This window comes from Hypomesus transpacificus, chromosome 9 (genome assembly GCF_021917145.1).
Source record: "Hypomesus transpacificus isolate Combined female chromosome 9, fHypTra1, whole genome shotgun sequence".
Lineage (NCBI taxonomy): Eukaryota > Metazoa > Chordata > Actinopteri > Osmeriformes > Osmeridae > Hypomesus > Hypomesus transpacificus.
Window position 1 is genome coordinate 21,979,892 of NC_061068.1, and position 27,688 is coordinate 22,007,579.

Below are 27,688 nucleotides of genomic sequence, written 5' to 3' on the forward strand. Positions count from 1 at the left end.
GTCATGAAGTTGTGGATGGAGGTTCGGGATTCGGGCTTTTCCAATCCTTCATAAAGGGAGCTGCGGAATGCATTCACGACACGGATCTGGACAAGAAGACAAAATGGAGGACAAAGTAAGAGGCTCTGTCAGGCTGGCCGACGTCAGGGCGTGAGGGGACCCTCTGAGTTGGAGAGAGAGAGAGAGAGCGAGAGAGAGAGCGAGAGAGAGAGAGAGAGAGAGGCAGAGGGATGGAGGGACACAGGAGGAGGAGGAGTTTAAACCGCAGTCTGTGGTCTGCTTCACGAGACAAGTACAGTACACTACTCACTCAACTAGCGTGCATTGAAACATTGTGGGTAAACACAATTATACGCACACACACACACGCACAAAGGTCAACCAAAACGGTTCAAAAGCAACGCAAGAAAACGCTCGTTGTAAGTATACGGTAGGGTCCAATCTGCTGTATACCTAGAAACAAGCCACGTTAATAACCAAATGCACTCACACCAAAGTAAGACATGCAGGTTGGAGAGGTCTCGTGGTAGGTAGGTCAGTATAGGAGGAAGATATTATAATCGGAGAACCAATGAGGGGTGGATGGGGAGGACAGACAGACAGAGTCTGCTGTGCCAGACTGGACACCCACAGAGACTGTGTGAGAGCACAGAGACACAGAGAGCACAGGGCGAGGAGCTGGGATGGTCCAAACAGGACGATGGGGAAAAGGGGGATTCGGTGCGGCCACACGGCACAGTGTTTTCGACAACCCAATGGAGGCAGACCACGAGCTTGACACAGCCAACCGGACAAGGATACACCACAACATGGAACATGCGACAAAGACAAGACCATGTACGGAATGCTGCAGTGATGAGAACAGGCACACAGACAGCTGGACAACAGAACAAGAGTTTTGGCAAAAGTCTGTTGCTTTGAGCAAGCTCAACTCCATGCACATCTAGGTAAACACTCAAGTATAGGCCCCCAAAGAGCTGTGACCCTTTATTGATTTGTTCTTCAGTTCAAGGTATCAAAGAACTGTCAAATACACTGTACGGGTAAATGCGGACGGTTAAAAACAGGTTTGGATTAATTGATTAAAATGGATTAAAATTAAATCCTGATGCTTTCTTTTCCCAAGACGTTTTCCTCAACATTATGTATGTATTTTTGTTTTATTGTCTGTTGTTGATGCTTCCAGAACTATCCTCAAGGTGTACAGTACATTAATGTCTCAAACTTGAACCTATTCTAGTCTTTGTAATCTAATAAGGTAAGTTTCATAGAAGAGAAGGAGAATTTCCTGTGCTGTTAAAAACTGCATCTCTTATCAGTGACAATATACTGTACAGTATAATGTGCAATCTGTATAAATTTGTTAGGAACCCAGTGATTATGTGGCACATTCAGTCGATTACCAGTGGTCTAACTACCATCCGTACAGTAATTAGCTACTGTACATTCAGGAAAGTAAATATATTTTTTTACTGTTTAAGCCCGGCAAATAAATAAGTCTTTTATCTGAAAATTACTGTAAAAAGTACAAAACACTAACACCATTTTCTTATTTGTGTCTATCTTTGACCTGCCTATTTATCATTTCAATAAGAATAATAGCACAGAAGAAAAAAAAACATAGATAAAATAAAGTTGGACTGGGCAGAATGACGAATGGGACGAGATGTCTGAACAAGTAACATCGAGGGGGCCCCGAACACTCCCGACAGACAACGGATAACACACACACAACAGATAACACACACACAACAGATAACACACACACAACAGATAACACACACACAACAGATAACACACACACAACAGATAACACACACACAACAGATAACACACACACAACAGATAACACACACACAACAGATAACACACACACAACAGATAACACACACACAACAGATAACACACACACAACAGATAACACACACACAACGGATAACACACACACAACAGATAACACACACACAACAGATAACACACACACAACAGATAACACACACACAACAGATAACACACACACAACAGATAACACACACACAACAGATAACACACACACAACGGATAACACACAGACTTATGAGGGAGAGAGGGGGGGACGGACGTCTCTCCACCACTGTCTTCACCGCTGCGCAGAGAGAGAAACCCCCCCCCCCTCCCCCCCCTCCCCCCGGAGGAGTGGCACTAGTTTCTATCGCCATGGGGAGGCATCGGTGTGGAGCGGAGACAGTACACACTCTGTGGTACCCCTCAGACATACGAGTGATTCGCTTATACTTGAATGTTTACCCAGCCTGGTGAGTTGGTTTTATTAGTTCACATCAATTTTGTCAGACAAATGACAGAGGACTCACAACCTGAAATCTCACTCCGTGGGTTGCACCCTTTGTCCAGGGCTCTTAGCACTCTGAGAAAAACAAACACATTGAACAATGAGACAACAGTCCTCTCCCCTGGAGTGATGAGCACAATGTGTAAACTGACACGTGTAAGAGGAAACTAATGAAGCAGAAAGCAAGAAAAAGAAACTTCAGAAATGCCAGCCCTGAACGTGGACACTAAACTCTGCAGGATCAACAACGCTGAAGTAACGATCGTATCACAAGTGCCACGAAGAGAACGAGATCTAGACTTTGCTTGGTGAAACCCCTGTTGTACGATATATATACCCCAGCATGTTTAAGTTTAGTGGTCAATATACATACCGTCTCTACTAAATTGAACACACTCAAATCCTAATTCGATGTATTTGTATGTGTTTAAAGTGTTTTGAAACATTTGCACGTCCTTACTTGGGTGTTGCTGTGTAAAATGTGTGCGTGTGTGTGTGGGGGGGGGCGGGGGAAGGCATCTCTGAAGGGAACTGACAGACGGACAGAGAAGACAGACAAGAGATCTGACTCACGGCCAGTAGGAGCAGCAGTACTGGTAGGAGAAGAAAGGGCATTGGACAAGGACACGTGACTAGGACTAGAAACATTGGTTACATCCTGGTTCTGGCTGGTGGTGGACGACTGGCGCCTCAGAGCCCCCGCCCCCTGAAAGGAGGTGCCGCTCTTGAACGTGTTCACCACATCGATCTGCGGAGAGGAGGGAGAGAACAGGACACGGGGGAGGGGGCGAGAGGGGGGGGCTCAGAAAGACATCGGGCTGGTAGGGACACTCCACCAGGCTAGACGACAGTAAGCAAAACCCGCCTCTCTACGGTCCACCAGCTTCTCTCAGAGGACCCGTCGAACAGCGGGAGCCCGCGGCCTTGGTTCACTGAGGGAGAACCTACAGTACAGGAAGTCTGTCACAGTGGTCACGGTCGGTGTGGAGAGGGGGAACAGAGGTCGACAGAGAAGGCCAGAGAAGGAGAACCATGTCGGGGTGCAGCCTGCCTCCCGGGCCCCCTGCAGAGCCCCTGGAGGTGGGGGTGAGAGGGGGTCGCTGCTCGGGCCTCAGAGCACGTCTCCCTCTGTCCTGGAGCACTCCTCCCCGCACCTTGATGGACAGTCCACAGTATCTACACACCAGAGGGGCTGTAGAAGTCTGTACACGTGCAATCACCGCGACCTATTTTTTCCCGCGCTAATCCCTTTCCTTCATTTTTTTCTCTTTACCGTCGCGTACTTGGGAGAGGGGGAAAACGGGAGTGACCGTTAGAGCATTCGGTACATTCACATGCAGAATATGGACCGTATGAAGAGTCAGTCGGTCAGCTGGTCTTGTCGACAGTCAGTCTGTCAGGTGGCCTGGGAGGGGGGGGGTCTCTATGTCCCTCCCTGTAGGGTTCAGCCCGGGGGGATTCACCTGAGTCTGGATCCGGTTGAGCCCACGGAACCAGAGGATCTGTCCGCGACGCAGCTCTCTCTCGGCGTGGTCGATTTCCTCGTTGTCCTCGTTCACGTCCTCCTCGGGCATCTCGTCCTTACGGGTCAGCCGGCCCGCCCCCCTCAGGAATCGCAGCTTGCTGTTGGGTACACTGGCTATCACCTGACAAGCGGGAAAGAGACAGGGGGGGAAGGGATTTGTTGTCGTTTTTTTGCTTTTCATTTGTCTTCCTTTGTGGTGTGGCTGACGTGTACATGGAGAGGGCACACGGTGTCGTTACTGCTGTGTGTGGGGGCCAGGTGATGAGGTTGCGTTACCTGTCCCCAGACGAGCTCTCCCAGGCCGAGGAACACACACCACAACCACTTCTCCGCATTCAGGGGGGAGCAGCTGAACGGTTTTCCTCCAAACTGCACAATGACAATCTGGAAACGCGGTCGAGGGGAGACATAAACGCAGCAGTCAAGTCACTCGCTCACCTGTCCCAACGGCATCAGACCTTTCATTTTCGTTTTTTGTTTGTTTGTTTTCAAATCCCTTCTTCCCCCCCCCACGAAACTACTTCTTTCTTATATCTCTTGCTGAGCCGTTATCGTAAATAAGAAGGTCAGAAAAAGTGGTCGACGCAGAGACACTCGGAACACGCATGACCGGAGAGAAAACGCGAATCACGTTTGGTGACCGCCTGTCTAAACCGCCCGCGGTCCCGCGTCCTCTTTTGGCGGCCCTACCTGGATGGCGAACGTTCCGAACACGATGGAACAGAAGATGGGGTTCCGGAAGATGCCGTCGAAGACGTTCCTCTCGCCGTGGATCTTGCGGGCGTTGATCTCGTTGAACAGCTGCATCATGACAAAGGTGTTGAAGATGATGGTGTAGTGCTCAGACGGAGGCGAGTGGAGGGGGGCGTTTCTGCCGCTGTCGATGTCAAAGATCACCTCGCCTGGGGAGGTGCACAGCAACAGCAAGCCACTCAGTGTCTTTGTCCTGATGAATTGCCATGGTCATAGGTTGGTCTAGTCCCATGTTTCTCAACCTTGGTCCTCAGGGCCCACTAGTCCCGTATGTGCGAGAGGTTTCCCTGCTCCAATATACCTGATTCAAATGAATGGATTTGTCCTCAAGCTATGCAGAAGTCTAAACATCTGAACCAGCAAGCCCTGAGGACAGTGGGTTGAGAAACGATGGTCTAGTCCCTATGGACCGTAAACTGTTTCTATTGATTTCAAACGCAGTCCTGCTAGAATTTCTGAAAGTCCGGCAGCAGGGTGGTACTGTACTATACATACCCGCGAAGAGCAGGGTGAAGATGATGGTGAGCTGGTAGATACCGTGGCCCAGAATGTTCTTGGTCATGGTGCTGGAGATGAGGGCCTTGTTGCGGCCGTAGGGCTTCCTCATTAGCAGGGACTCTGTGGGGGGCTCTGTGGCCAGGGCCAGAGAGGCGAAGGTGTCCATGATCAGGTTCACCCACAACATCTGCACTGCCTTCAGAGGAGAGTCCTGCAGACCCACACAACATCGTTCCGTTACACCGCCAGGAAACCCTTCCGATAGGTTCACTCAATGCACGTCGTCTGCTTGAGTGCAACTTTGCCTATCATTGTCAACTAAGTCTGCTGAGCTAGTGAATACAACATACTGCATTCAATCAATCGAACACACACCACATACAAACATACACACACACCACATATAAACACATGCACACACCACTTTCAAACACACACACACACCCCATACAAACACACAAACACCACATTCAAACACACACACACAACATACAAAAGCACATACACACACCACATACAAACACACACACACACACCATTCAAACACAGCCACCTCCTATACCTGTGTGATGCAGGCCCCAGTGAAGGCTGTACCTGTGTGATGCAGGCCCCAGTGAAGGCTGTACCTGTGTGATGCAGGCCCCAGTGAAGGCTGTACCTGTGTGATGCAGGCCCCGGTGAAAGCCACGATGACGGCCACCACGTTGACGGTGAGCTGGAACTGCAGGAACTTGGAGATGCTGTCGTACACGTTCCTCCCCCACATCACGGCCTTGACGATGCTGGAGAAGTTGTCGTCCGTCAGGATGATGTCCGAGGCCTCCTTGGCCACGTCTGTGCCAGCGATTCCCTTTTGGTAGGAAGGTAAAACAGACCATTGCTCAATGGACAAAGCTAGAACCTATGTCTTTGGTGTGTGTTTGTGTGCGTGTGTGTGTGTTTGTGTGCGTGTGTGTGTGTTTTTTTGTGCAAGCCAATTCCCGGAGCTTCTCTCTTAATAACAAAGACTCGCCTTTGAGATTTCATTCCCCTGCGGTATTGCTTGCTTGTCTGCCACTTGCCTGTTTGTCCGCCTTTCTGACTGTTTTCCTGCCTGCCTGCTTGCTGCCTGCCTGCCTGGCTAGCTGCAAGCTTGTCAACATACGGCTCTGCTCACGAGAGGAGCTTCAAGTAATGCAAGGTGTGTTTGAAGTGCAGAAAAAACAGCTATTTTTAATCAAGGTTCAATGCAGGCTTGTAAAAATAGAACATAGAAGAGTACTGTGTGAAGTGTCAGAATAAAGCTAAATCCAGACTTGTGACTAAGTATGTGTTAATGTATGCGTTAACACAAACAGTTGAATTAAAATGAATGAACAATTGCTATCTAGTGGAGTGGGGAAATCATAAAAGCGTCCGCTAAATGAATACAATGCTAATGTTACCCTTTCTATGCACTAATAAATTGGTTTTAGTTCATTTACGCTAACTGGCTGACTCAGTGTAAGAGATTTTGTAAACCATTTTTGAGCATTAGGGGGCGACGTTGTTCCATTGAAGGTTGCCCAGTGGTGACTGAAAAGCAGGCCAGTTGGATGGGTTAGTTACTGTAATACTACAGCACACCTATAGTGTTGTGTTACTGTAAAAAAGAAAGTTACAATCGACAATGACGGGAGCATGTTGCTAACCCTACATCACATACAAGGCATGGCAACCCAAGCATGGCAAAGTTGAATTTTTCCATTTCAACCTTATCCCTCCAACATTGAAGATGTGCAAGGTGTTGTGGATGAAGTAAGTAAGACTTTAGTTATATAGCACATTTCATACAAGAATTGTAGCTCAAGGTGCTTTGATGAAGTGCCCCTGTGGTCGTGAAGTTCCTACCATAGCGAAGCCCACGTCCGCTTTCTTCAGAGCAGGCCCGTCGTTGGTCCCATCCCCTGTCACAGCTACGACCTGCCTCTGGTCTCCCAGACAGCTGTCAATTATACCTGAGACAAACACACACACACGTCCCACATTCAAGTTCATGCGACGTGAGGGAGAAGAACGACATTCGGTTCACTGCGTGGAACAGGTCATTTCTGTGCTGTGTTTACGGTAGCACAAGCCAACACACCAAACATATCCATATACAGTCGCAAAGAAATCGGGGAAACGGAACAGGGAGTATATATACTGTCGTCCCGAGAGACTATTGTGTCCAGGCTCACCTTTGACCAGTGTGTGTTTGTCAGTGGGAGAGGAGCGGGCCAGGACTCGCAGCTTGGGCCACACCTTGTCAATACGCTCCTGCTCAACCTGCAGAGGACGGTGAGAGAACCTTTTAGTCGCGCCCGCCCGCCCGCCCGCCCGCAACGTTTCTCAGCAGCACGCGTCCGTACGGTTTGAATGGCGTCTACGGGGACGGACACGTCTCTCTCCGTCGGTTTCCCCCTACCTCTCCTTTCTCGTTGCGGATCCTCCTGTTGAACTCTTTCCCGTCGATGCACAGGAAGTCCTCGCCGGGGTGGATGATGCCACACTTGATGGCGATGGCGCGAGCCGTGTTGATGTTGTCGCCGGTCACCATGCGCACCGTGATGCCCGCGCGCTGGCACCTCTTGATGGCATCGGGCACCTGCACGCACGGGGGGGAGGGGGGCACACGAGTGCAAACACACACACGTTTATGGTACCGTTGTTAACTTGAATAGCAGAGTCAAAACGCACCACAATGACTCTGGTTTGCGAGAAGCAACTCTCGGAAGCGTTTGAGGAAGACGGATCTGGGACGGCCATGGTTTCCTGCTGCAGTGCAGCGTCACGTCTCCAGGCCCAGGGCTGCACGCGGATCCATAGGAGAGAGAGCGAGCAGGGCATTCGTTCTGAGCGCTGTGTCGCTCCTCTGAATGCGAAGGTCAACGTGGGCGAGCTTGCTCTCCAAACCCACGCAGCCTGCTACTCGCCGGGCCCCATCGCAGGATCCACCGCTAAATGAGCACACCACCGCAATGCGTATGCATACATAACACATCCAACAGCCTCGATGTCCCACACACACACACACACACACACACATACTCATTTACACGTTGAGAGACAGAACGAGGGGGCGGTTTACACAATGAGATCCATAAAGTTGGGGGTTGGGCGGGCTTCGACTACCTTTGCATGAAAACAAAGTTAATGAATCCGCAAAGTAAACAATCATTTCGAGATGCCGTAGCCTGGGGGGAGGGGGCATCTGGAACCAGCCAAGCAACAAGAGGAGACGTCCAGATTGAGAGGGCTTGACTCGGAACACTTTCAACAACAGGTGGAAGCAGGGTGACTGACTGACGTTTCCCCCGTTTTCGGTGTAATAACATGTATAATTTATTCCATGGAGACCAGGAATGTGTTTCATGCAAATAGCAGCTGAATCCCGCTCCTGCACATTAGGAGGTTTTGAAGAGAAAATGAAAAGAGAAGGAGCTCGGGGAGATGGTAGGAAATCTTTGGATAGTTCAGTAGACCGTCTCCCAGGCGGTATCGGAGATGTTTATCCACCAGATCAGAGATAGCCAAAGGGAGAAAAGTTGACTTCATGAAATACACAAGGAGGAGGGCAGTCTCCTTTTATGGTCAACTTTGGGGTTCTCTCTCACCTCCTTGCTCTCTCATCCCTCTATCTCCTCTCTCTCTTTATCTATCTCTGCCAATCTGTATCTTTGTCAGTCCTTTTGGTATTTTTCCCTCTCTGCTTTCAAAAGTTATCTATCCAACTCCATCTATGCAAATGTGTTGTTGCAAAGTTAAACCCAACTAGTGGTATTTGGTACAAGACTTTTAGGAACAGGATTACTTTGCCTGTGTAAAGGTCACCGATTGGTAAACAAGTTTGGGACTTTATTTTCTTGTACTTCATGCTCAGGAGATGTTTTCTGGATGTGCCTTTCACAACCTGTCAATGTTACAATGTCGCCCCAGAGAGACAGCGAAAAACCGAGAGAGAAAGAGAGAAGGAAAGAGAAAGAGAGAGGTAAGGGGAAATGGAAAAAAAAATAAAATGAGCTAGAATTATGCAGGAGGTTGGGGGTTTTTTCTGTCTTCCTTGCTGGGTACAAAATAACTGCCAGTTAAGGACACCTCTTCCTGTACACACTATCTCCTGCACCAGCGACTGTGATGGATATGTAAAGAACACTTTTTGAATAGATTTCCCAAAATCTATTTATAACATCACCAACACAGCTGCTCTCTCTTTCATCAGCACGCACCAGACTGAAGCAACTCAATTGAGTACATTCTCACTGTTGCATCGTTTTTGACATGAAGCATCTAATTGAGCACCGTATCTGTCAAGGCGATGCCGATTCTCTGTCTCCCTCCCAAATTCGATGCGAAGGCCCGGCGCTGTAGGCGTGACACAATTCTGCGGGGGCGTCGCGTTAGCGGGCTTTGTCTTACCTCTGGTCTGACCGGGTCCTCTATCCCCACGACGCAGACGGCCGTCAGCTCGTTCAGGATGCCGTTCTCGTCGTCCCAGTTGGGCTCGGGGTCGGCGGGGAAGTCGCGGTAGCCGACGCAGATGGTCCTCAGGCCGTCGCACGCCATCGGCTCGATCACCTTCTTCACCATCTCGTCCTTGTCCCTGGGGCGGAACACGCGGGGCTCGCCGACCTCGTTCAGGATCCAGGTGCACCTGGAAGGGGGGGAGGGGGGAGGGGGGGAGTGGAGAAGGAGCTTAGTGAGGTCGACCATGGGGGGGGGGGGATGTGGGGATGTGGACACGCGCGGGATCGACTCACTTCTTGAGGACGATCTCGGAGGCTCCCTTGCTGTACATGCGGAAGCTTCCGTCGGGCAGCTTGATGACGGTGCTCATGGACTTTCGGACGGAGTTGAAGGTGTACACCTTGTAGAGCTTCTCCTCCGGGATCTGGTTCCTGACGGGCTGGTAGTCCCTCTTCAGGTCCATGATCAGGCCCAGCAGGCCGCACTCCGTCTTGTTGCCCACCTGCTTGGGGAGACCGCCCTCCTTGTCGGGAGGCTGTGGACACACGAGGGACATTCGACGAGGTGTTAATGGATCAATGTGGGCGACGTTGGCGGAGTAGTGGGGGGAGTAAGGAGGAGGAGGAGGAGGAGGAGGAACTCTGAGCTGGAAGAATAAATGGCGAATAAAATACGAATAAAATACTTCTGATTCTGAAGATGTGGTGTCTCTTTGAAGTGAAAAAACTAACCGTTGGGGTCATTGAATTAATTTCCCCCATATGGTTCTTGTACTGTAGCAACGCTGTGCTGTCAGCTAAGCTGAGCACTGCCATCTATCTCCCGTACGTCCACACGTTCAAACTGAGCGTCTGCTGGGAGGGGGAGCCAATCAGGAGGCGGGGGACGAGGCTGGAGGTGGACAATGTGACTCCAGTTCCTCCTGGGCTGTTCCACTAGGCCAGCCGGTGGAACGGCGCTCTGACTCCGCCGTTGCCGTGGAAACGCCGGGCCAATCGCAGAGTGACGTGGAGAAGAGGGGGGCTCTCCGGTGAGAGAGGGTTTCTCTCTCTCTCCCCTCTCGCCTTCTCTTTTTGTATCTGTCCTCCCTCTGTCCTCTTTCTCGTTCAAACATCTCTCTCTCTCTCGCCCTCTATTCATCTCACCAATTTCCCTGAATCTCTACTCCTCCATCGCATATACTCTTATAAGATACTCTTATCTCTTTCTTATCCCATCATAATATTGCATGGTAGCATTGCAACACTACAGGGCCATTCTATCTTTCTATTATGGGGGCGATATCCTATTATGTAGCCCATGCGACGTTCTGTCATGAAAAATCACATTAAGTGGTCTTTAAAGGCGCGCGTGATGCATTTGTACATATACGTATAAGTGGTTTGCGGATCTGGGATTCTTTTTTGCCTACCCTTCACATGTTGTTTCTCCATCAACGTGGTTGACCGAAAGTGAGAAGTAAGCTGAGCGGTTTGAACAGAGCTCATTGGCTGCTCACTGTACTTTCTTCTCGGCGCTCCGGCAAATATTTACTGTACCGCACGGTACATGTCAACATGAGGTTTATTCGAGGAACTTCGAAAGACTATCTCATAAACATCTTCGTGGCTCTCTGCTTGCTGATAAACACGAGGGGGAACTCAAGCACATGTACGCACTTACACAGGAACACACACACACCGCAGGTACTTCTGTAGTGAGAGATATGACGAGAAACAACAGCACCTCGCAACTGATTAGAAGGAGTGTCACACAAACCCCTAAAATATGGACAGAAAGTTTGTACTCTGAACATCTAAGATGAGATCAAATCCTCGATTTCAAAAGAGCATTTCCTCAGGATGGAGCCACAGGCCAACTGGAATTCATATCAACTGAATAACAACAGCTTGGAGATCTCAAAGCCTATATGCAGGTCGCTGATGTTTAAAAAGTTCTTCTTCGAGCTGCTGCGTCCCGCTCGAGAAGGTAGAGGACTTGTATAAAATGCCATTAATCATTCAAATCGAATCATCCGCAAACTGGTCTTATAATGAGATATGTCTGGATAGTGTTAGAATGTGCGTACGTAACAGACCGGCAGGATTGCACATCCTTAACGACATGTTTGCGGCAGCAAATAGAATAAGCAGTCTTTTTCTTAATGAGCGCATTACATTAAGACATTACCTGTCTTTCCTTAATGAGAGTATCATATTAATGGCCTCATTTGAACGCCGCCTAAATGGTTCCCAGTAGGCAGGATCTCCAAGCAACAGCCAGCGTTCAAAACATCCCCCTTCCAGCGTTCAAAACATCCCCCTTCCTGTGGACGTGCAAGACACTGTGGGTAAGGAGGGGGGTTCTACCTGACAGAGATGGAGAAATGCCCTCCAGTCTGAACACTGACATCAATCCAATAATTAAACAAATGGAAATGCAGAGCTAATCCTGGGATCCGATGAGAAGTCAGAGGGTTATTTTTAGCCCAGGGATAATGCATAATCTACCTCCAGGAAGCCGACTCTAAAAATATGTTTTCTCCTGTCTGCTGTCATTACCCCTCCATTTCCAGATGTGATTTCTTGGACCATTTGGTCCATGGTTATTTCATTAGTGGGCCCCCGTCGGCTCCTGAAGGGATGCATAGACTGATAAAAACATTCCCTGGTGGCTTCACGGGCTGCAGTGTGCACAACCTGAATAATCAGGGTTATTCTCAGGCTGAGGTCAAATACACGGGTAAGTGTCATGTGTCCTCTTTTGGCTGCTTTGGTATAAGTCTGTTACCAAAGACCGTACACGATAAGGTGATAAGGTGATCATGTTGTTAGGTTTTGTCAACTACTGGTCCAAATGCTTGGTTTTACGAATGGAAAAAAGGTCTAACTGCAGCTTTAATACCTTAGGGAAGCCTGAAAAGTCCCCTGTCATAATATTTTGACAGCGTTGGAAGTATTCAGGCTTACCCACACCAGAGGGTAAGCTTAGCACTGGAAGGTTGACGTGGTGTTCTGTAGTTCGAGATCAAGTTCAAGTCCTCCGGAGGACCCTCTGGTCGGAGTGTTGACGTGGACGTTGCGTACGAGCGGCAGAGCTGGCACACTGTGGCGTGGGCGAGGCGGGGAAACAGCCGCCGTCTCCCTGGACACTGGGCACTCCCACGGGCAGGGACATATGCCGAGGGGAGATCTGGCATCTTCACTTCCTCTCGAGCCTGGGGTCTCTCCCTCTCCCCCGCCTGCTCTCTCTCAGCGGGGTGACAAAGCGCTATCCTACACATCGCAAGACTGCGCTAAGCCTGCTGATCTTAAGCCTGGCCATTGGCACACGGAGCCTCACTAAGTCTTCCGGTCTGAGACGAGCTAGGTGCACACTGAGGAGCCTCTGTCCTGCCTCTCCTGTCTCCAGGCTGTACTGCCTCCAGCCTCTACTGCCTCTCCTGCCTCTCCTGCCTCCTGTCTCGCCTGCCTTTCCTGCCCACTGCCTCCCCTGCCCCCAGCCTCTCCTGCGTCACCTGCCTCTCCCGTCTCTTATCCCCCTGTGAGCTTGGGAGGCAGCCGTACTGAACCAAGCCCGAGCCACCACTCAGGTAACAGCACAAAAAACACGCCCTCCCTACCAAAGTGCAGTGATGGTGTCAAACAGCACTAATCTAACATGGCTCCTTGTCACCACGTGCACACAGTGGCACCGGCCCCCTCCTGATGTCACGAGTCAGCCATAGGGTCCGGGGGCAGCACGGCGCGGGTGTCCGAACCCATGACCTTTTCCGGCCTGTGACCACGGAGGTCAGTAGAGCAGGTGGCGCAGGCAACATGAGAATGGCTCCGGGAGGAAGATAGAGCCCAGATCTGGATACCATCTCCTGTGGTATCGGTGATGTCTGACAACACGACGCGCAGTGGCTGGCTGAGCTACATCCACACCATCCCTCCGTCCCAGAACCGGGATCCGGTTCCAGTCTCGGGTTCTAGGTCATGAGTTATGTTAGACAGGAAATGGGCAGGGAGATGAGAAAGAAGATGCCAGCGGCGCAGTCGGTTGAAAAGAAGACCCAATTCTGTGGGGGGGCGGGGGGAAAACGCAGGTGTATTTTTGGGAAGCGCCAGAAATGTTTGTGCCATTTCCGTCGTCCCAGTTTGCGGTAGTCATGTACAGCCCATCGTGCAGACCAGTGAGGAGACAGGTGAGGCTAACTAAGGTAGCAGTACCTACCATGGGGCTCATGCAGAGCCTTGTGTGAGCAGAGGTTCACAGAGTAATTAGAGATAGACACGGGGAGAATGTGTGTGTATGTGGTTGGGTGGAGGGGTGTGGCATTGATGACTGTGTGTGTGTGTGGTGGAGGGAGGGGGAGGGGTGTGGGATGGCATGTGGTGCAATCCCACACGTGGGGCGCACGTGCCCAGAAATGGTCCGGCTCCATTAACCATGAGAGGGAAACTGAAATGAGATAGATATCAAAGCCTTTCTTTGTTTGTTGGTTATCAAAGGCTTCTGTGGCGGTCCCAGGAGTGCAGTGGTGTTGCGTAATCCCAGCCCATGGATCCTGGGGGGATGGGGGATGGGAGTCGGGGGGGGGGGGGGGGGTGTTAAGGAGGCTGCTGTTGACTTCTTAAGCAAAAACGGATCAATGCAGCGGGATGGAGAGGGGTAGATGGGAAGTGAGAGACAAAGGGAGAAAGAGAGAGAGAGAGAGAGAGAGAGAGAGAGAGAGAGAGAGAGAGAGAGAGAGAGAGAGAGAGAGAGAGAGAGAGACAGAGACACAGAGAGACAGAGAGAGTGAAAGGGAGAAGAGGAGGAGAGAGAGTAATGGAGAAAAAGGGGGGGGGGGACTAAGAGGGAGAGGGGGGGAGAGGCAGAGAAATTAAGAGAGAGGGAGATAGAGAGAGCTGGGGCTTGTAGAGTAGAGGACACCTTAAGGAGATTCTCCATTTCGTCTGTTCCCGAGTCTACACACGTAAAACACAGCTAAGATGTGCGACACCAAAACATCCAGTAGACAGAATCATTCTGCACGGAGAGGGTGGCGATTTCTTCCAGTTGGCTTCATCACTCAAAACAATCCAGTTAACACACACACCGAGCATTTCAAGGTATTTTAAAAGGCTCAAATGCTTTCTTGGGGCAAACCGTATGTAGCGCATGCACAAGTTTGTATATGTTATAACCATAAGGTTGTGCCTGAGTGCAGATCTCTACTGTAGGACTGGCTAGACCACTCAGCTTCATGATGCAACATCTTTTTGTATGTACAGTATAAGGAGATTAAAATTACAAATCCTTTCATTAAACCCACTTGCATTTTTCCCTCTCTCGGATCTAAGCTGCTTTCTTTACTGCTACTCTGATCCTAGCCAATTGTTTCCATCCAGTTCAGCAGTTACAATCCCGTGTCATGATATAACAGACATTTCCTAGAATGTTTCTGTGACTTTACAACACTGAATATCTCAATTTTCTTTTTAACGTTCCCCCAGAAAAATACGAGGTAGAGTAAAGTGAATCCATTTGATCTCGAAGAGTACCGTCAATCGCTGGTGTCACTCTCAACCAATTTACAGTACGGAACGTGCAAGCAGGTACTGTTCACCCAGGTATCAGAGCAGGTAAAGTAGAGCAGGTGCCGGTCGGGCATATGGTGTGTGTTTTATTTGGGTAGTGCCAGTAAGAGGATTATTCTGACTATGTGTGAACTGTGAGGGTCTTCATTCTGGCAAGCCAGTTCGCTGGTCAGCCTGGACTTACCTGTCTGAGACCAGCTGGACAAATCAGACTCTGCCAACCTGCAGGCCTCCGCACACACCTTCTGTTGTCTTCCACCACAACACATGACATCCTCTGTCAAGCGTCCCTTCGCTCGGGTTTAATCTCCGTCTATTTTAACTCATATTTAATTTACTGGATCATGCCTGCAAAACACCTGTTCCCCACTGGGAGAAGATGAAGTCATTGCATCTGGCATTAGTGACGTCTCCAGTCAAAATCGTCAACGTAAGCCTACACCAAGTCTCAAGACACACATTCACAGTAAGGCAACTGAATGAACAGCGAATGAATGTCTTTGAGCATTTATGGACCTCGCAGACTATTTAAGACGATGGGTTTTTAATGACTTCTGCCTCCCCACTATATGACTTGACACTCTCAATTGGGAGGCAGATGGCGAGGAAACCATCCCTCCAATTAGCACCATTTTGTGCCGGCTGCTAAATGTAGGCCAGCTTCCATTTTGTGGCTCGTTTCGGTGCATCGTGGCTTGTGCTAGACCTTCATCTACTGCCTGTTCTAATGTTCGAAAGCTCTGGGGCCTAATCGCATTAGCATCTGCACATACATTTGACTTTATAATGGGATTTTGAAAGATCCATGTTTAATTAAGGAGAGACTCTTATATTAAAACGACACGAAGGACTTGTGGTTGGCAGAAGTTGTGTGGTGGTACAGTGGCTCCATCCATGCCTTCCGGTAGTCAAACAAGGTTTATTTCATTAAGACGAGACTGGAGCGGTCCAGCTGGGACCCTGTTTAAGATATTCCTGCTCCAGCCCCAGCAGAAACACACAGCACTACTAAACAACATCAAGTGGATCTAGATCTTCTTCATAGGATCTAGATATATCCTAAAGATAAGGGCCCAGTTTCCGCAGACCTGGATAAAGCCTAGTCCTAGATTCAAAACATTTTCAAAGGAGATCCACTGAAAATGTTCTCTTACTTCAGGACTAGGTTGAATCGATCTCTGGGAAACTGGGGCCGAGAAGTCTAAATCAGTCCAAATGGATCCACAGCACGCACAGTCATGAAGGGACCCATTCAACTGACCAGTATCTTGGTGGTGTAGGCGCTGTTCAGGGCGATGGCGTTGATCAGGATCTCCAGTGTCTTGGGCGGCAGGCTGCTGGGGTCAGGGACCACCTTGTGGTGGACGTCTCCCACGTACGCCTGGACTACCGTCATGCGGTTGGTGGTAAGGGTGCCCGTTTTGTCGGAGCAGATGGCCGTGGCGTTGCCCATCGTCTCGCACGCATCCAGATGGCGCACCAAGTTGTTGTCCTTCATCATTTTCTGGGGGAGGAAACGAGAAGGACGGAACACGAAGGAATTTGAAATGACGGCGCCAACGCGAAGGAGTCGGCCGTCCTGCCCCTGCCTCCTTCGATCGGTGGAGGCAGGACGGCCAACGGAGGCAGGCTGTGTGTATCGTAGGTGAGATAGACTTGGGAATGCATCAAATGGGATCCCTTTTGAGAGAGAGTTTAACGTCAAAAGTAAAGCCAGTTGCTAGCCAGCTCATGCAAATCAAAATCGAAAAGGCCAAAATGGATTATCGGCGTGATGACGGTCACATGTGTGTGCTGAGAGAGGCCGAAAGGCGCCGCACCTTGACTGAGTAGGCCAGGGAGATGGTGACAGCCAGTGGCAGACCTTCGGGTACAGCCACCACCAGCACGGTGACACCGATGATGAAGAACTTGACAAAGTACTGGATGTAGACCGGCGTGCACTCAGGCATCCACGGTCTCTTCTGGAGCACAAAGTTGTCGACGGCAAAGTACAGCACCAGGATGATGACCGTGATGGCTGACATCACCAGACCTGCCCGGACCAAAACAGCGAGGGTTTAGCGCGTGGCTTAGAGGGGAAAATGGTGCACTTATGACCTCGGAAAAAAAGGATGTCATACAGTCTCGGAAGAGCGTCATAAATGATGAACCCAAGTCCCATACTACAAAGTTCTCTCTCTGTCTCTCTCTCTCTCGCATCCTCTCTCTTTCTCTCTCCCCCTCTCTCTCTCTCTCTCTCTCTCTCTCTCTCTCTCTCTCTCTCTCTCTCTCTCTCTCTCCCTCTCTCTCCCCCTCTCTCTCTCTCTCTCTCTCCCCCCCCCCTCTCTCTCTCTCTCTCTCTCTCTCTCTCTCTCTCCACCCTTTACCTGCTTTGCCGATCTGGACGGCCAGCTTGGTGAGCTTCCCCTGCAGGACCGACTTCTCCTTCTTGGACACGTTGGCTTTCTTCTTCTCCTTCTCCTCCGTCTCCCCGCCCTCGGCGCTCTTCAGGGGCTGCATCTCCATGGCGGCGGCGCCGTCCTGCTTTTTGACTGCAACAAGGGAGAAGACACACGCCCCTGGCTCTGTGAATGGCTCCGGAGTAACGTACCGTGGTGGACCGAGGGGGGGTCGGGATCACAGGGAAAGAGGAAGAACCGGAAGGGTCATTGGATCCTGATTGGCTGATCCTGTCAGACAGTTCCATAGCATCCCCACTTCCCAAAGCCTGTTACCATACTTTATAAATATGTTATTTCCGAACATCTCAAGGACATATAAAACTAACCTGAGTCTTGAGGGGCATTGACAGACTACTATATACGTTTGTGCTTAACGTTACAGTCTGGGAGAGGGATGGTATATTACAAGAGATGAGTCCTGTGCAGAACAGTGAAAATCCATCAAACAGCTCTGGATCTCACAGTCCAGTGGTCAAGTTAACAATCCATTTCAGTATTCAGCCAGAAAACAATTCCCCACAACAGTAATGAACTGAAATAAATATATGTGCACCATATCTGACAGCTATAGATCTTCACATCACTGAGCCCTCTACTGAACATTACTATACATACTGGAGGCTCTTCTGGGATTGATTATTCTACAGGTTGTATTGCGAAACTCAAAACATTTTAATGACGCTGCTTCAATTGTCGTATCTTCTGGGATTGACTATTCTACAGGTCGTATTGCTAAACTCTTAACATTTTAATGACCCTGCTTCAATTGTCGTATCTACATTTCGATGTTCGTTCAGTTACCTAGGGGGAGTTCACAAATGCACAACAGTCACAAACCATTTTGCCCCTCGCTTACTCGTAAACAATACAAACCTATATCACTTTAACACTTCAGAAACACGGTGCATCACGAACGCAACCCATTATCAACAGTAATTCTCCCTGTTTTGGATAAACGCAATAAAGGTGGTGTCAGCCTTTTACTTAACCATTTCACCGATAAACACTTCCAACCCCACGACATAAACGGTTTCCACACCAAGGCTGTGGTGTATTGCGCTACCACTGGAACACAAGTGAAGATCAGGGGAGAGGGGGGGTGGGGGAGGGGCCTGAGAGGCAGCTAGCTGAGGGACTCAGACAAGCTCACAGTGAACAGGACACAGCCACAACACAATAGTGACAACACTGTAGACAGACAGGCAGTCAGGCCGGATGGTGGGACTGTGGTCTGAACTAGCCTACGGGCCGGACAAGAGAGGAGGAGGAGGAGGAAGAGGAAGAGGAGGAACCAGAGGGGGGGAAGAGTGAAAGTGGATTGGTTACCTTTGGTCTGGTTGTTCTCCATATTGCCATCCTGCATTTTACCTATGATGGAGACATACAAGACACATAACAAAAATAAACAAAGCAGACAAAAAAAACATTCATGACAAGGACATTTACAGTCAAATCAAAAATAAAAAGGAAGACAGAAAAATGAGTTTTATTCAACATCTCTGTGACAGTCACATAACAGAGAAGCTGCACATACTGGTACTCTGTAGGAATGCAGTGTTATAATATGTGTAGGAGTACTCTGCACTTGTGGGTATCACCACTATAGAACGATAACAACTCACAAACTGAGTAAATACAGTCATGTGATGTTTAGAGAAATATTAAACATAAGATTAGTGGAAGTCATATTTCCAATGTCATAGACTGTATACAGTTAGACTGCAGTGAGACATTGTGTTATGCCGTTATCTACTCTCTCCCTGTATGGGTGTGTGTGTGGGTGTGTGCGCGCAGTTTTGTGCGTCGGAAGTCCTCTACAGTTACCGTAATAATGTACGGTTGTATTTGAATGTGTATTACATGTGGTTGTGCTCTTTTGGCAAGGCCTTCAGACGAAGGATGTCAGTGACATACTCACATGAATGGGTTACAGGAAAATTCCACATATCAACAGTACACAAAAACCCACGGAACATTGTCACGGGGGTATCAAGACACAGGTACAGCAGTATCACAAAGTCAACACGCCAACAATGAGCGCTACAGCCACGCAGACGCACACGCTAACGACACGCAGCATGCAGAGGAGCACACACACGTCAGAATGGGCATGCAAGGTACACACAGGGTTAGGGAGGAAGGCTGGAATGTAAACGTTGTCAGGGGGAAAGCCAGAGGGACGACAGTTGGATGGAACACAGGGGACCAGATAAGTCTGAGTTTCGAGGCGGGACGACTGGGGATTCGGACTGAGCATGTGTCGACGCTCGTAACCAAGCTTGCGCCAGTCGAGCGTTTGTTTCATCCGCCCAGTCACGTCGTTACGTTTAGCACGTCGCTGTCGCCAACACATTGCCCATAAACAGTCGTGACACATCGCTAGGTGTTCCGAGCAAAACAACGACTGGTCACTGCCCCTCTAAAGTGCTTTATAAGATGACTCCCTGGGCTCACAAAAGCCTGCTGAACAAGCCACAATGGGCGAGAGCAGCGGATGATTTCCCCTTTAGTTATCAGTCACGAAACACTGTCGTGGCCCACGGATCTGCTGGATTAACCCCCCGCTGACCCTAGACTCGAATGACCCCGCCCCCAGCGCCCAGCACCACTCCCACACACAGCACACGGGCGTCTGATCAACAGAGAATCTCCGTGACAACAATGCAATCCCCACTCTGAGCGAGGTTTACTGTAACTTTATGGACACGTCCATAAACACTCCACATGTAGGGGCAAAAAGATAATGTGTGAGCAAACAACCTAGGTAACGCACATGGAAGCAAACCCTCCCTGTCCCAAACACAGTCTGTGGTGAACACGTTAACCGCTTTTTATGGATGATTTACAAAAAATGCGTTTTTCTCAAATAACCTGACGAGCATTGATGAAGGCCTTATGAATAATGCGCACACACCCTTCACAAAGGCTGTGACACTGTGCAACAGAGGTTCAGTTCTGGTTCCCCACTACCACATCCCTTACTCAGTGATTCAGACTTGGGAAAAAGAAGGAAAATAAGACAGGGAACAGGACAGGAAACAGGAAGTGGATTGTTCACAACTCGAGGGACACATGCATTTAGGTGAGGTTTGTAGAGTTGGTAGATAGGGAGGTCAAGACAGTCGGAGAGGAAAGTGGGCACCCATGGAGAAGGTGACAACGGAGCTCAGGTCGTCATGTCAACCTACCATTGACTAGGCTGGCATTACCAGGGGCATTAGCGCCTGTCGCACCATCGGTAGTTATAGTGGCGATGGGGTTGGTAGAGGGATGGGAGTCTAGCAAAGTCATAATGGGTACAAAATGAAAATAAAATACAGGGCACAATAATAGTGAATAAATAACATGGTTATCACATGGTTCAGTCAGACCACAGTTAGTGTCTTTGGAGCATCCTGCTTCCTGCTGTATGGGCCTGAGGGATGCAAGGTACTGTATTATGTTGAAACATTCAATATGCAACAGTAAAACGGTTTATGATCAGAAAGTTAATTTAAATCCCCATGCCCGAAATACAATGATCAATTGATCAGAAAGATAATGATTACCAATTCCGCCCCCCCCCCAAAAAAAAACTAAAACAGGAAATTTAGCTGGAGATTAATTAAAGAAAACAACTCCATGTCATAATGGGAGTAGATCTGACGCATTTCAAGTACTACCAAGAGATATCAACAAAGTACATTGATTAGGTTCGTTTATCTCAACCATGTTATTCATATCATGTCATTCGGCGTTAGAAAATCATAACCGAGGTCTTGTCATTCCAACAGAAATCCGCATTGTGGTTATCGGCTTGTTCAGTTGGCAATGAACATACGCGTACACTTCACACCAGTTAGCTGTAAAGTGTACTTGATCGTCATGTTCCACGGGGCCGAGATGAAGCCCACAGCTGACAAGCATCATCAGATCCTGCACTTAAAGACCTGGTCCAGTCTTCGGCCTGATCTGTGTCCATGGAACCAACCTAGTATGGTATGACAGGCCAAAAGAACCAGTGCGGTTCAAAAAAGCCTCAAACGACTGCATACACTGTTTAGACTGCAATCGGCTCTGCTATCCATAATGCAGCACCCTGGAGGAAGCTGTCTGGCCTCTAGCAGCATCTTAAAAGTGCTGTTCAAAGAGCTCGAACTGGGACAGGCAGTGCACAGACGCCCCGTTTAAGGTGAGAATAAGCGATTCCGCGAGCCGTCTTCGCATACCCACTATCTCCTGCTATCCTCTGGGGTACAACCTACTCTTCTGCGAAGATAGCGTAGCCTTTTGGCAGTCCCAGCCCCACTCAGCGTGTATATGTAAGGGTCGGATGTGGATAAAAGATGTGTCATTCAATCCTTAAAAAGATGCGTGGGGCTCAAGCTCCTCTTTTTAAGGGAATCGTCGTCGCGGCCCGAGGGGCCCCTGGCAGAGGCTGGGGTGCAGGGTCAAGGGGAGGGGGTGTGGGGTGCGGGGTGCGGTCGGGGGCGGCGGGGGAGGAGGAGGGATTTAGTAGGGTCAGTAGAGGGGGTCACAGAGCCCCGCTCCTGGCGATACTAGGAGCGGCTGCTGAGGGACAGCGGGCGTCATACTCTACCTGCGTTCAGGTGGCCATCCTCCACTGTCTGACCTGCATAGTGATCGTCAGAATGAGGAGACAGTAAGGAGAAGAAGCCACCTGTCGGCCACGTTCCCCCACAGCCCCCCCACCCCACAGTGGTACACTGGAGGAAAGGGAACGGGCTCCGACGTGTGGTTCTCGTGATACGATGAGGACCTTGTGGACACACCATTCCGTGAAGAAGGTCGGTGTCTATAATGACCGTTGGTGAATTTAGACGTCGTCTTTTCAGATTGGTATAGGGCGGTGTGGAGAAAATGCTACGGTTAAATCTCCGTTAGAAATACAGAATTGTAGATACAACACAGTACCCTTTGAGAAACACACTTTTAGAACCCACGTAAGTCGTTTGTTGTGTCTGTCTGTGTGTCTGTCTGTGTGTGTTTCTGTGTGTGTGCGTGCGTGCGTGTGAATGTGTGTTAGTGTACATGTTCCTGCTTGTGAAGACGTGTGTGTGTGTGTGTGTGCGTGCGTGTGGATGTGTGTTAGTGTACACGTTCCTGCTTGTGAAGACATGTGTGTGTGTGTGTGTACAGTCTTAGCAGCGGTCATGTCGGTGCACACAGCACACACACCTTTCTTCTCTTTCTTCTCCTCCTCCCCGATCTCTCCTGCGCCCAGCAAAGTGAAAATGATGCCGGTCTGAGAGTTGACCCCGACGGCTGTCACGACCATGCGGCCTGACCCCTCCATCACATGGGTACCTGGGCGGAGTGGGGAGAGGGGATGGGGGGGGGGGAGGGGGGGGGGGTAGAGGGGGGGAGGGGCAGATAGGCAGATAGGAAGAGAAAACCGGTCAAAACACAAGACACAAGTCTAAAAGGATAAAACCACAGCATTTGCAGCCTGAATAATGCAAACCCAACAAACACTGAAGATATAATGAATTGGAAGGCTAACCGATGTCAGATTAAAAAAAGAAATTGCAATTAAAGCACATGGCAGATAAGGAAATTATCACCCAGAATAAAATAACTGGTGACAGATGTCAAATAAAATGTCCCTAAATCCTACGGCATACATTAATTATCTGTCTGTATATGGGAAAGCAACAAAGCGAGAGAAAAATTAATAGAACACAGCATTTCAAGATGAAGCATGTTTCTCTTTGCGTTGATATTCAAATCATAATTAAGAACCTTCTTTACCCTGAAGATGACAGGCTGGAATAATAGACTTCATCCAGCTTTAGAAACACTGACTTCCCCTCTACTGACTCCTCCTTTCCTCATGCCTGTGCTGTCCAGTGTGTCTCAAGAGAAAATCTAATCCCTTTCTTCTCCATCCCAAAAGGGCAGGAACCTACCAGACAGCAGCATGGGGTCCTTGTCCGCAGCCTTCTTGACGTGGTCCGACTCTCCGGTCAGAGAGCTCTCGTCGATCTTCACATCGTTCCCTTGTATCAAGATCCCGTCGGCGGGCAGCAGGTCACCTGGGGAACAAGAGAGGAAGGGCTGCTCCTGACATGCCTGGCATCTGTTCAGGAACACGTGAGGGACACCCTAACATGAAAGTACCACCCTTCCGTTTCTAGAACTTTCCACAGTTCTACCGCAGCATTAAACAGACGGACTGAATCTCCCACTTGGAAATCATCCACCAGCATTTACATTTAGTCATTTAGCAGACGCACTTATCCAGAGCGACTTACAGTAAGTACAGGGACATTCCCCCCGAGGCAAGTAGGGTGAAGTGCCTTGCCCAAGGACACGTCGTCGTGTGCACCGGCCAGGAATCGAACTGGCAACCCTCAGAATACTAGCCCGATGCTCGACCCGCTCATCTACCTGACCTCTCCATTTGGAGATCCTGTCCACACGTACCATACTTGATCTGGGCGATGTCCCCGACCACGATGTCCGCCACGGGCAGCTGGATGACCTGCGCACCGCGCACCACCTGGAACTTCTGCTCCTGCTCGATGCGGTTCTGCAGCCCCCTGAACTGCTTCTCCTTGCTCCAGTCGTTGAAGGCCGTCACCAGCACCACGCACACGACCGACAGCAGGATGGCAGCGCCCTCGATCCAGCCGGCCTCCGCCTCGCCCTCGTCTTCCGCCCCGGCTTCGGCACTGCCGCAGACTGGGGGGGGACACACACGGGAGGGTCACATGGGGGGGTCACATGGGGGGTCGCAAGGGGGGGGGGGGGTCACACGGGGGGGTCACAGGCGTCCAGGGGGACCCTGGGAGAGAGCTGGTGGCGCAGGTCTTTAGACTCACACATAAACACGCGTGCAGCCACAGTCTGTTCTGCAAGGCTACGAGAGAAACGGTTGAACGTGTATTTTCCCCCCCAATGACATACTGTCGAACTGGTCCCAAAACATTTTGACATTGCCCGGCAGAGGAATGACCTTCAGGGTTTGATTCTCCCCCTAACTCTGCTCAGCCCTGCGTGACGGATTGCAGTCTACTTTGTAATGGATAAACATTCATCACAGGCTAACGTCGCTCCATCTATTTCTCTGGAAGGCGTTCTGCCTTCCCACAGACAGGCAGAACAGGCTCTACAGCCCCCAGTAGAGCCATTACGTCTCAGTAGAATGCACTAACTCCAACGGAACGCCGCTGCCATCAGCCAGATCGACCATGTGTCGGCTCCCTGCAGGCCTGTTCTGGAGGGTCTAGCAGGCCTCGGCAGAGCGGGGAACCACCAAGGGGAAGAACAGGCTTGTTAGGATCCAGGCCTGGTGTTAGCTGAGCAGGGGAGAACCCCTGGGTTTAACCGGTTCTGGTTCTCGATGCTGGCTGCTGGCTGCAGCTGCATGGTGGATGGCTGCATGTTGTAAATGTAATTGTCTTGAGAGGGAGCTGGTGGCCAAACCATTTACCAATCCACTGAGCAGTGAGGCTGGTGTGCTGCTGGTCCTAGAGCAGTGTGGAAGCACACTGACTTTCAGTAAAGCAGCAACTCTCTGAGGAGAGAGGAGGGAGCTGTTATTCTGCCAAAGTCGATACACAAACGATGCCGCCTGATGTAAATCGATCGAGCAAATCTTGCTGAAATCGACTTGACGCGGCTTGATTCTCGGGTTGAATCGAATTCAAATGGGTGCCATGGTTTCGATTCTTCACCTGCGGCACACGGGCAGTGTGCGACGCCATGCAGATGATTTGAAGCTGTCCGTGGTCCTGAACTGCCAACGCTAACCGCTTCGAAGTTTTATGGCAGCGCACTCAAGCCACTGAAACGCACTAAATACTGCTGCTCATTTGGATGATCCACAACATGTCGCACAGAGGCAGGCGTTCCCTCTATAAAACAGAACAAGCCAGAGCAACTGACGCTGCATCGCTGAAGTAAGTAACAAAATGTATTAGGCTGGCAGCCATTTGGCTCACTGAAATGCAAATATGACAGGGGAGACTTGTTTTAGCTTTCATCAACATTACAGTTATTTGGCTATTTGTCCGTGGCGGTTTCATCCCCGCGTCGTTTGATATGAAAACAATTAGAACGCGCTCCTTCACCACTGCCAGTCCTTTCATATGCAAATCGGAATGAATCCGACCCCACCTCTCCATTCCCCGCTCTCTCACTCTCCCAGGCTTTTGACCTATAAATACAATTTGAAAGCGTGCGGTTGGAGGCTGCCCCACACGTCGTCCCTCCCCCGCTGGCCTCGTGCGGAGAGAGCGTTCAGCTGGGGTTCCTAGTGCCGGTGCAGGGGTGCCGGGCCCGCTTATCTGGCCCGCTGGGGGGGCGGGCTGGAGACCGGAGATGTGGAGGGCTCGAATTCAATCTCGACAACATTAGGGAGGTCTGGAAACACGGACAGACACTGTCGTTAATCTGTCTCTGGAGACACGGACGATGTGAGTCGGAGCGAGGCCCACAGACGCCCTGCGTCAGCACCGGCAGCGACGCCACCGCAACGCCGCAACGGAAACGCCGGTACACCCTGTCGTGTTTTGAGATGGTTTGGACGTTTACCGGGCCGACGTTTACCGTTTACCTCACACGTTCCGAGAACCGTTCGCGACGACAATAAAACGGGATGCATTCTAAATGTGATGTCCGCGCCTGTGGCGACGGAAGAACGAAACTCATGTTCGTCATTGGACGATTTGAACGCGTTCCCCGTTTACGAGTGAAGCCTCGAGAAAATCTTCCGTGTTAAAATATGGGGGGGGGGGGGGTTTCGATTCCGGTGTGAGGAGTACAGCCTCGGCGGCGTTAGTGGCGCTTCGCTAGAATGGAACTGTGATTATCTATCCACAGATGGACGCAGCGATTTGCATAATAACGATTCTATTGGCATTTGGCTCTTTTATTTAGGCGGCCCGTGGAGCTAATTCATGCCACTCGCTGCAGGATTCAGCTGGAGCTGGAGAGGCACGCAGAGGGAGAGAGAGGGGAGAGCTGGAGGAGAGGACTCTCCTCTCCGAGCTCCGGGGGGGGGGGGGGGGTGACCTGAAAGTGCTCCCCTCTAAATATGTTGAGATCTAAAGATCATTTTCCATCGGATGTGTAATTGAATTCCAAGACGCTTATGATGATGGATATGGCTTACTCAGCATCTTCTCCACCCCCTGCTTAATGGCTGTGTCTTCATTTCACGTTTTACAGCCGAGCAGCTTGATGTATGGCCTTCCCCTAAAGGTTATTCCTCTGCTGCACACTTCATTAAACCCCCCCCCCCCCACCTCCTCCTCGGAAACCACTCCTTTGCTGGGTACCCTCGCTGCCCTGCCTCGTTTGAGGCATCTCAGACTGCACCGTCATTCTTGTTAACAAGACCCTAAGTGAGGCTGTTTAGCTCCTGCGAGGCGGATGTCTACATGCGCGCGCTCATTATTGTCCACAAGTCACATCTTCCAAGAGGCAGCGGTGGGACGGAGAGGGATGTGACTCATCCCCCTACCGTTTGAAGGACTCGATTTTTCCTGTTCAATTCTCAGTCTGAGATAACCAAGGCTAAAAACAAGAAGATCGTTGTACAGGCCCTCTATGATATGGTATAGGCCAATGGCATCTTATTGAAGATCGATAACATAGTAGCATAATTACCAGCATTTACCGTGTTGGAACCGTGACAGGAAGCTGAGGGGCTGGGTAAAAGGAAGTGATGTCAGTGGTACTCACACTCGCTGCCCTCTCCAGGAGGCTGGTAGAAGGACAGCCCCAGGGAGATCATGGCTGCAATCTCCAGGATGATGAGGGTCACATCTTGTAGGGCTTCCCATACTAACTGTAAGAATGTTTTTGGCTTCTTTGGAGGTATAAGGTTTTGCCCGTAGAGTTCTATTCTTTTTTCTAAGTCGGCCGGATCTCCTGCCAAACCTGTGGAAAACAATGACAGAAGAGACAATTGTCATTCACCCATTCAATCGTTTGTTCACGGGGGGGATTTGAACCATCAAAAAAAAGGAAAAGATGAAAATGGCGGAAAATGGAAAATGGCGCCCTCTATTCCATGCAAACAGGCCTCGCACGTCCTAGCGTTCTACGTTCTCCTGCGAGGGGAAGAGGCGGAGAAAGGAGCATCACAACAGAACAACCTGGAACATCTCTCTCGGAGACT

At 50.0% G+C, this 27,688-nt stretch overlaps 1 protein-coding gene across 2 annotated transcripts; it reads right to left on the reverse strand.

Moving 5' to 3' along the window:
• On the reverse strand, positions 1 to 27,400 carry atp2b2 (ATPase plasma membrane Ca2+ transporting 2). Of its 2 annotated transcripts, XM_047025500.1 has the most exons (23): positions 27,250 to 27,400; positions 23,986 to 24,243; positions 23,469 to 23,594; positions 22,738 to 22,866; positions 22,139 to 22,171; positions 20,748 to 20,837; positions 18,886 to 18,927; positions 17,485 to 17,649; positions 16,936 to 17,150; positions 16,377 to 16,619; positions 9,863 to 10,104; positions 9,522 to 9,756; positions 7,531 to 7,710; positions 7,304 to 7,391; positions 6,975 to 7,081; positions 5,764 to 5,955; positions 5,103 to 5,316; positions 4,545 to 4,756; positions 4,131 to 4,238; positions 3,793 to 3,975; positions 2,985 to 3,077; positions 2,355 to 2,404; positions 1 to 86 (listed from the first exon to the last, which is right to left on the reverse strand). In XM_047025500.1, the coding sequence occupies exons 1-22, from the start codon at positions 27,299 to 27,301 to the stop codon at positions 2,363 to 2,365; spliced, it is 3,249 nt and encodes a 1,082-aa protein (XP_046881456.1). In that variant the 5' UTR covers positions 27,302 to 27,400; the 3' UTR covers positions 1 to 86; positions 2,355 to 2,362. The 2 variants fall into 2 exon arrangements, with proteins under 2 accessions (XP_046881456.1, XP_046881455.1); XM_047025499.1 differs by lacking the exons at positions 1 to 86; positions 2,355 to 2,404; positions 22,139 to 22,171 and having other exon boundaries at positions 2,413 to 3,077.
• Positions 27,401 to 27,688: the final 288 nt, after the last annotated feature.

Bases quoted from the DNA above. Each gene is read 5' to 3' on its own strand.
- atp2b2 (XM_047025499.1), bottom strand. From the start codon at position 27,301: ATGATCTCCCTGGGGCTGTCCTTCTACCAGCCTCCTGGAGAGGGCAGC. The intron at 17,650-18,885 runs GTAACCAATCCA...CCCTTGTTGCAG, and splicing joins GGAGAACAACCAGACCAAAG to TCAAAAAGCAGGACGGCGCC. The intron at 3,078-3,792 runs GTGAATCCCCCC...TCCTCTCCGCAG, and splicing joins TCAACCGGATCCAGACTCAG to ATCGATGTGGTGAACACGTT.